We start from the raw sequence: 9,007 nt of genomic DNA, 5'->3' as shown, positions 1-9,007 counted from the left end.
GAAATGCTAAAATCTAAACCATGATTGAAAATTAATTTCATTTTAAAAAGAGCAATGATAAACAACCAAATTTTGTACAACTAAAATAAAGTTATATTAATAATTTGATGTATTAGTTATATATTAAAATTATAAATATAGTAAATGAATAAGTTAAAAAGACTTATATCGTTTAATAAATGGAGTATAATAATAATTAAAAAAACATGATTTGATTACATCCACACGTAAAATTTTGACAAAATGGTGATACCTACACTTATTCATTTGTCATGTCAATCATGTATACGAAAATTTCACGTTACCTTATTGACGTCTAAGTGGTACTCCCTCCGTTTCTTCATAGTTAAGTCATTTTATTAATTTAAGAAGTTTCTTTATAGTTGAGTCGTTTTACTAATTTAGGAAGTTTCTTCATAGTTGAATCGTTTGACTAATTTAGGAAGTTTCTTCATAGTTGAGTCGTTTCCTTATATGGTAACATTTTTCCTCTTTCTTACTTTACTCTCTTTACTTTATTCACTTTATATTTTATTCTCACTACCTTTTCCTCTCTCTTATTTTTTTATCTATTTATTTAACACAACCAACATTCATTTCTAAAACTCCGTACCGAAAAGTACCGCCTCAACTATGAAGAAACGGAACGAGTACCCGATTTATTTTTAATCGAAATATCACAGTTGACGTGTGTATAAGACATGACAGTATTATTGAGTTAGAAGACATGACAGTATTATTGAGTTAGAAGATCTTATAAACAGTGGGCTTTTAATAATTTAGCCACTTCATTTACATGACTAGACTGTGGCGTTCCTAGATTATGATAAAGAAAGAGGGTCAGATAAAAAAAACAAATGAAAATACCTTATCATTCAAAAGTCATATATTAATGATTGAACCACCTAAATTTGGCGTACTCGATTATACTTTTACTTCAACAAAATTCAGTGGTTCAATTCAATGCGGTGAAGTTTATAGGGAAAATTATCATTTTTCTAAGTTTATATAATTAATATAGATCATCATGAATATAAAAGAAATGAACATGCTGAATTGTTTATCCAATTTGATTCTATATGTATCTATAACTGTGGCGATATCAAGTTAGAGATTCACTATATAATACTATTTGGTAGCTTAATTTATAATTAGAGAACTTTATATAAAGGCAACATACAGAATACTGACTGTAGAAAAGGTAAGAAACATATTGGGTCAAAAGTTCACCAAACAAGCCCAAGCCCAAGCCCATTCAAAAGATAAATAATTACAGTTAACTAGTACTCTACTAGTATGTTTTATTAGAAAAGACTACAAATGGTATATTTGAAATACTCCACAGCATAATGGTTAAGATAAAATACATAAATTCAAATACTCCACAATATAATGGTCTATTAGAAAAAAAATAATTACATTGAACTAATACTCCATGTTCTATAGGAAAAGACTACAAATGGAGAATAACAGAGTAAAATTAATCAAATATAGCAGGTATACTCTTAAAATCAATAGATAAAATATGAATTTATATTTACTAGCAATCATTAATGGACCAAAAGTTTAGTGAACTAAGCCCAAACCCATTTAAAAGAAATGTCATGCGGTCTGACAACCAAATGATAGTCTCAAAAATATTTCTGGATAATAGTCCGGTCAACGCAGACAATGCCATCCATTTAACATTGATTAATGGGGTTGAATCCTAATAACACATTATATCATAGGTGTTTGGTTTAGTGCCTATGAGGCTATGATAAACCCAAATCCAAGTAAAAATATATACACACTGATCCTAATCGCATGATTCCATCGAGAGACATAATCTTCAAAACAGAATCAATGTATGTGCGCAAGAGTAGTAGAGGATCGAAGAAGATCCCCGAAGATTATAAGATACCTCAATAATTTTAAGGTTACATGGTACGTGAAGAGTCATCCGAACTTGATTGATAATATGATCCTACATAACGTTTGTGTCGACTTTTAGACGAACAGTGCCCTCACTGATTGATCAATACAATTTATGAAAAATATGGCAACTCCAAGTATGCTTTTACACTTAAAAATCTATATACGTGATTCAACGCTAAAAGACCATGAAGCCCTTAACCTTATGCAAGAAAATTACTCTTCTTCCTTATACCCATGACTCTATATATACTTCAATTTTATTATATTTATTTATTTATTTATTATATATTTTCACTATATACACCATATGAATTTGGGTGTTACAATTTGTCTCATGCATTGGCATCGAAAGAAGACGAAGTTATTGTTAACTTAAGCTTTCAAGCTGAGCGAGAACGTAGTAGGAAAGGTGGAGTAGGAGATCCGCTCCAGTACCAGAGTGCCCACCTGGAAGACCACCTACAATTATATGGGTATGTGTTTGTAAATTGCCATATGAAGTAGCATAAACACTTTTCTCGATGAAGAATCGAGAAGCTCTCAGTAAAGATCCAAAATCTTGTCTAATTACAGGCAAATTAGTTGACAGATCCTTATGAATGAGCTAATCAAAAGCGAACTCTTACCAAAGCAAGATGAAATCGGACGAGGCCAGTCTCCAGGTTGAAAAGAATGAGAAAATTTTGTTATGATAATTTATAATATGTATAAGTTCATAAGTTTAAATAAATTAAAAATAGTTGGACGACATTTAATCGTCAAAATGAAAATAAAAATAAAAATAATTAAAATTTAATAATCAATGTAATGATAAATGTGCTCTAATTTGATAATACCTCCGTCCACCAAAATTTGTCCCATTTTTCTATTTCCGTCCGTCCCCCAAAATTTATCTCATTTCATTTTTACCATTTTTGGCAGTGGACCTCATATTCCACTAACTCATTCCTACTCACATTTTATTATAAAACTAATATATAAAAGTAGGATCCACAGTCCACTAACTTTTTCAACTCACTTTTTATTACATTTCTTAAAACTCGTGTCGGGTCAAAGTGGGACAAATTTTAGTGGACGGAGGTATTTAGTACTATAAAATTAACCTATCTGGTCTAGAAAACTAAAACATTGATAAGCTATTTTTGGATGATCTTGATTCTTGATAGATTTTGAACATGCATAAAATGAAATTGGCATCAAAATTGAGCTAATACACCATGAATTAGCTGGCAAAGACTATACCATTGACCAAGAACTCCACCATCGAGTCAAGAAATTTGGATGTGTACGCCATCAATCAAGCTCTGAATTTTCAAGACCATAATAAGAAAATAAAAATAATGTCCACGCAAATTGGAGCCCACCAATTTCCCGGGATCCATCCGCCTTCGGCCGGTCTGTGTAAACTCCCATTAACATTATCACTTCAATCATCATTAGATAATATTCAAACTGGCCATAGAGTGATGTACGTTTGTGTACACGCGTATATATGTATATAAAATTACCCATCGCATCTCTGCTACCAGCCGCCTTTTATCAGGTTTGATCCCTTGACTTCAATAAATGGTTTTCCTATTTAGTAATTCAGAATGTTTGTTATCAGTCTTGGAATTTGAAGTGAAATAGTATGTGTTTCCGATAAAGTTGCAGTCTTTATTGGGTGATTTTATGTGGGCTTTGCAAGTTATGTGTAATTAAAGAGGAAAAAGTTGTGTGTGGTTGGCATATTGAATCGGGTAAGCGTGGTTTCTGTTTGATTGGATTTCTTTGGTTTCAAAGGTTTGTGCTCTGATTCGGGTCTGGTTTATTTGTGGGTTTGACTAATCTTAATTTTCTGGTGGAGTCTTGATTGGTGGTTTTGGGTATCATCTGTTGTGTGCGTGAAATTCTGTATAGTTTAATGGTTTCTATCCAGTATTTGGATTTTGAAACTATAATTATGATTCTAGCTGATTGATTATGGTTTGTATTTAGTGGAACTTTATGTTATACTGGTACATGAAAATTGTGAAGGAATAAGCATATGCAATTTTGACCCGTGCTTATTTGTCTGGTTTATTGGTTTCTGCAGCAGTTTGATGTATCAGGCTGATTGTGCCTGCTTCCGCAAAGGATTTTGTGAACCTTGAATGGAGATTCGGTTTTAATTTTGCAACTGAACTTATGGCTCCATCTGTTTCGACTACTTCCCTAGCTAAGCTGTAGCTAGGCTTGGGTGTTGCTGTGGACATTCATTGTTTAGAGAATTCTGGTCTGCCCTTCCAAAGGAAATGAAACTAGTTTTGCTAACATTGTGCTTGCTCGTGGGATCTACGTTAACAGCTGCCTCTGGGTCGCTGGAGCATGAAACGGGTTGTGGAAAGTACCATGTTACTAACTCGGATGATCCTAATAGCCAACTCTTCTATATTGACGGAAAATTGGTAGATAGGTATTTATTTTGTAAGGCTATGCTCGAGTATCGTGAGAGACAATGCTTTGTTCATGAAAATGTCAGAGATAAGTACTGCCAGTCATTAGGTACCATCAAACTTATCTATATCATATTTGCGGCTTTTCATTATAAAAGAGGTTTATGCTTTAGTCACCTAGATTTTGTTTTTATACTATTAATACTTTTTTGATCATGTATCTTGCAGAGAAACTGCATTTGCTGTCTGGTAGAAAATCCCTCCACACTGTTGTTAGAGATGGATATAGTGAGATTGATTCTGATAAAACAACTTTGGGTAGGAAGGAGAAGTATGATAATCCTCTATTAAAACCAAAAGTGCTAGCCATGGCAGTGCCGGCTTTCTTTCTTCTGTGTTGTACTTTGATCTGTCCGTGTTTTCAAGCAAGGAAAAAGGATACTGATCATACTGTTCTATCCAAGGAACCAATTTCAAGTGAGTTACATCACCAACTCTGTTCCAATGTTTGCAATTTTATCAATTGTTTTTTTGGTTTCTTTTGGACGTTGGTTGTTGCCAGTTTCATTTTCTTTTGATAAGCATAGGTCGGAACTATGTTTGGTTGAACTTAAACCTTAAGCTATCTTTTCAGAATAATTGAGTTTGGTGGATTCACTTCATCATGCACTCTCATAACTGATTTACTAAAGTAAAATCATGTATGGTTTTCTACCACGTCTCTATCTGAGAGTATCATAGTGGAAGCACACTTAACCACCCACGGATTCGTACATAAACAATCAGTGCATCTACGATTTTTGACATGTGAACTTTGTTGAAACTTTTTCCAGGTCTAGTTTCTGAGTATTGAACTGTTGCAAACCCGTGCATAGGGTAGAATCTGGAAGTTTTTATCCCATACCTTTCTCTTTTGCATTAACTGTGTCTACCGGAATGGTATTCTATACTTATTTTGTCAGCTTTTCTTTATGTTGGGAGTTTAATTTGCACAGCTATTTACACACCTTGTTTTGCATTAAGCCCTGAAATTTGATGTCCTTGATTTGATGAGCCCATAATTATGTTTCTTGACTCGTTAGTCTGTAATTTGATGATTATCTTGTCATCTATCTTGCACAAAATATGCATATGCTGTTCCAGATTTTGTATATCACATTGGAACTTGCATCTGTTCATATCTAAATTGCAAGGATTTGCTTATACTGACATTGGCACTGTTCTTGCAGCTGATTCAGTTTCATCTTTAGAAATGAATCCTATACTTGAGAAGTTTATCGGAAGCCCACAGAGAGTGCCGCCAAGTCCCTTGAGAGTTCCCCCAAGTCCTTCAAGATTTTCAATGTCACCGAAACTCAATAGGCTTGGATCTGTTCATATGAATATGCACCAAGTTATGAAGGCGACCCAAAATTTTTCTTCTTCCTTACAAATAGGTGAAGGAGGGTATGGGACTGTGTACAAGGGTGAACTACCAGATGGCCAGGTTGTTGCTATCAAACGAGCAAGAAAGGTATCAGATCATTTTTTTTTTGCGTTAAATGTGCAGTTCATGCTACCTTAGCTTTGTGTTTACTGATAACTACACGTGGCTCTGATTGTTAGTGAAATTTCTTAAATTGATTGCTGTGTTCACATTGGATTGAAGTACTGAACTACAAAAATAAAGAAAGAAGTCTTTCTGCATGTACATAAACAGATACGCATTTTGGTGATTCTGCTAACTTCTATGATAAGAATTTTGACTCTCTTTCTTGCCTAAGATTATGCACGAGATATTTTAAGCTCTCATTTTTTCGAACTGTCATATAAGTTAGAACTTATGAGGTCGGGAATTGTTTTAGAACTCATGAGATGGTAAATCTTATTTTGAACTAATGCGATTGGATAAAATAAAGTGGAGTTTTGTTGATTTTAATAACAATAAATTGGTAACTGAAATGAGCTCTGAATTACTCCAAAGAGGCCACCGTGTATTTGCTGAACTCTAAAATGAATGAAATGTAAGAAACATAGCCCTATAAATAAGAAAAACTTCCCTAGGATCATATGCTCACAGGCTTGACTCAATAATATAACCTAACAACTTAATAAACGACTCAATACCTGCTAGAGAAATAGTAGTATCTAATTTATACGACTATTCTACTGCGTCCCTATCATGAGCAAATGTTAGTAATCATAAATTTCCCTGTTATGAGCCCATGTTATGCACTAATGCTTGTTTTGGTCAATATATTTAGTTTTTGTTGTGGGGAATGAGCGCAGGAACATTTTGAAGCCCTGAGGACTGAGTTCCGAAGTGAAGTCGAACTTCTGGCTAAAATTGAGCATCGCAACCTAGTGAAGCTCCTAGGTTATCTTGAGAAAGGAAATGAACGTCTGATCATCACAGAGTATGTGCCCAACGGTACCCTTAGGGAATATTTAGATGGTAAAGCCTCTAGACTTGGGAAAATACCAATTATTTTCTTAGGTAATGTTAAATACATAATGTTTGGCCAATGTTTCTGTTAGGGAACAAGGGAAAGATATTGGATTTCAATCAGCGTCTCGAGATTGCCATCGATGTTGCTCATGGCCTAACGTATCTCCATCTATATGCCGGTAACAGCTCCAATTCTATGGACTAGATTTAGCAGCTTCAAAGCTGAGTTCATTTCGATTTACACGTGCCTTGATTCATGTATTGTTGCTGTTAGTTTGTGCTTGCTTTAGTATCTAGTTCATTTGATTTTGTGGAGGTATCGATGTCTGATGATGCTAACAATTTTGCAGAGAAGCAGATAATCCACAGGGACGTTAAGTCTTCGAACATTCTGCTGACAGAGAGCTTGAGAGCCAAAGTCGCAGATTTTGGATTTGCTAAGCTGGGTGACGACGCGGACAAAACTCACGTATCGACCAAAGTAAAGGGGACAGTGGGTTACCTTGATCCCGAGTATATGAAGACGTATCAACTCACAACAAAGAGCGATGTGTACTCATTCGGGATACTGCTTATAGAGATATTAACTGGGCGTAGGCCTGTGGACCTCAAGAGAGTGCCGGATGAGAGGGTGACGGTGAAATGGGTAAGTTTATGTTTGTATCGGCACTAGTCTGTTCTTTTATTCTTCTGCGGAACACTTATTTTGGGGATGCAGACAAGGTTTACGCCCGTTCCATTTGCGAGCATGACATGGTTGGTGATGCAGGTTTTTCGCAAGTACAACGAAGGGAGATTTTGGGAGATGGTGGATCCTCTGATGCATGAGAAGATAGATAAGGAGATCTTGGCGAAGATGTTTGGTTTGGCGATACATTGCGTGGCGCCAACGAGAGCAGACCGGCCGGATATGAAAGCCGTGGGAGAGCAGTTGTGGGGGATTAGAATAGACTACTTCAAGAGTGAGAGGAGAGAGTGAACTAAGTTGTGGTGGATGCTTTTCATGTTCCTGCTCAACCACTATTATTATTTCTTATACCGATTTTTATTCACACTTGCCCTTATAAACTGCTCTCTCTCGCTCTCTCCATATTTCATAATGTTGTAGGTTTGTTGATGGAAGGCTAATAGATATATGTTTGGTCAAGTTTAGTGGTTTATCCTGCTCCGAATGAGATTTTCAGATTTGGTAATGAAAATATTAATTATTTAAAATTTTGAAAATAGATTATTAATTATTTTTCATAAAGACAAGTTAGTTAAAAGTCATGCAGTGACTGATTTACAAATAGGTTGATTGAATCTAGTTACTACTACTACTCCCTCTGTATCATTTTGCCATTTTTAGTTCAATTTTTAAAAATGGAAAGTTTCTTTCTCGTATTTTCTCACCTTTTTTCCTCTCTCATATTTATCCATTTTTTCTTCCTATCTTTCCTATTTTACCTAATTTTTCTCCTTATCTATTATTTTACTAAATTCTCATTAAAACATGCGGCATTCATAAATGAGACTATTTTTTATTGGCATACTACTATTTTCTAGGGCAAACATCTTTGGATCCCTATTCACATACGCAGCTATATTTTAGCGTTAAAAGGAATTTATTGAAACACAAACAATAGATACAAGGACATAGTAAAATAAAAGTTAATCTGGCCATATGTGAACGAGGTAATTTTCAGAGTGGGGTGGGCAAAGATATGATAAAATAAGTAAAATATGATGAAGTGAAAACACAATTATTGTTGATTGTTACTAGTACAGTATTAAATAGGGAATACAAATTAGAAGCAGAAAAACGATATATAAATAAGGTGGACCATGTTAAAAAATGTGTAGGGTAAATTGTCATATTATATTTAATTTTAATATTTTTTCAATTGTCTCGCACCTGCGTATGATGGAATGGAATGGTGGAATAGAATGTGATTCCTACTTCCATTCTATTTATTTATTTGGTGTGATGGAATGAATGAGTGAAGACGAAAATGCAAAGAAAATCCAAAAAAATTAATATTTCATTCATATCTTCGTTCCATTCTAACCATCCATTTCATTTTATCCTCATTTCATTCTATTATATCAAGCATGGCCTAAATGTTCTGTTTAGATTTATTTACGTGATTTGGGTGCTGAAATTAAAAAATGTGACTAACTAGAATATTTGCCACGTCATATATAAGAGCACTCCCAATGGCGACGGCGATAATCCGGCGATTTTTCGCCGGATATCGCCGACTTATCG

At 34.6% G+C, this 9,007-nt stretch overlaps 1 protein-coding gene across 3 annotated transcripts; it reads left to right on the top strand.

Moving 5' to 3' along the window:
• The first annotated feature begins 3,248 nt into the window (after positions 1-3,248).
• Positions 3,249-7,811, top strand: LOC125189181 (calmodulin-binding receptor-like cytoplasmic kinase 3). 3 transcript variants are annotated; one of them, XM_048086439.1, is made up of 8 exons: positions 3,249-3,460; positions 3,995-4,440; positions 4,560-4,808; positions 5,561-5,844; positions 6,600-6,765; positions 6,849-6,938; positions 7,110-7,405; positions 7,529-7,811. In XM_048086439.1, exons 2-8 carry the CDS (start codon positions 4,191-4,193, stop codon positions 7,736-7,738), a joined length of 1,545 nt encoding a protein of 514 aa, XP_047942396.1. In that variant the 5' UTR covers positions 3,249-3,460; positions 3,995-4,190; the 3' UTR covers positions 7,739-7,811. The 3 variants fall into 3 exon arrangements, with proteins under 3 accessions (XP_047942396.1, XP_047942394.1, XP_047942395.1); XM_048086437.1 differs by having other exon boundaries at positions 3,992-4,440; XM_048086438.1 differs by lacking the exon at positions 3,249-3,460 and adding an exon at positions 3,490-3,656 and having other exon boundaries at positions 3,992-4,440.
• The last annotated feature ends 1,196 nt before the right edge of the window (positions 7,812-9,007 follow it).

This window comes from Salvia hispanica, chromosome 5 (genome assembly GCF_023119035.1).
Source record: "Salvia hispanica cultivar TCC Black 2014 chromosome 5, UniMelb_Shisp_WGS_1.0, whole genome shotgun sequence".
In the NCBI taxonomy this organism is placed as follows: Eukaryota; Viridiplantae; Streptophyta; class Magnoliopsida; order Lamiales; family Lamiaceae; genus Salvia; species Salvia hispanica.
The sequence above is the reverse complement of the archived record's forward strand: the minus strand, read 5'-3'. Positions and strand labels throughout refer to the sequence as shown.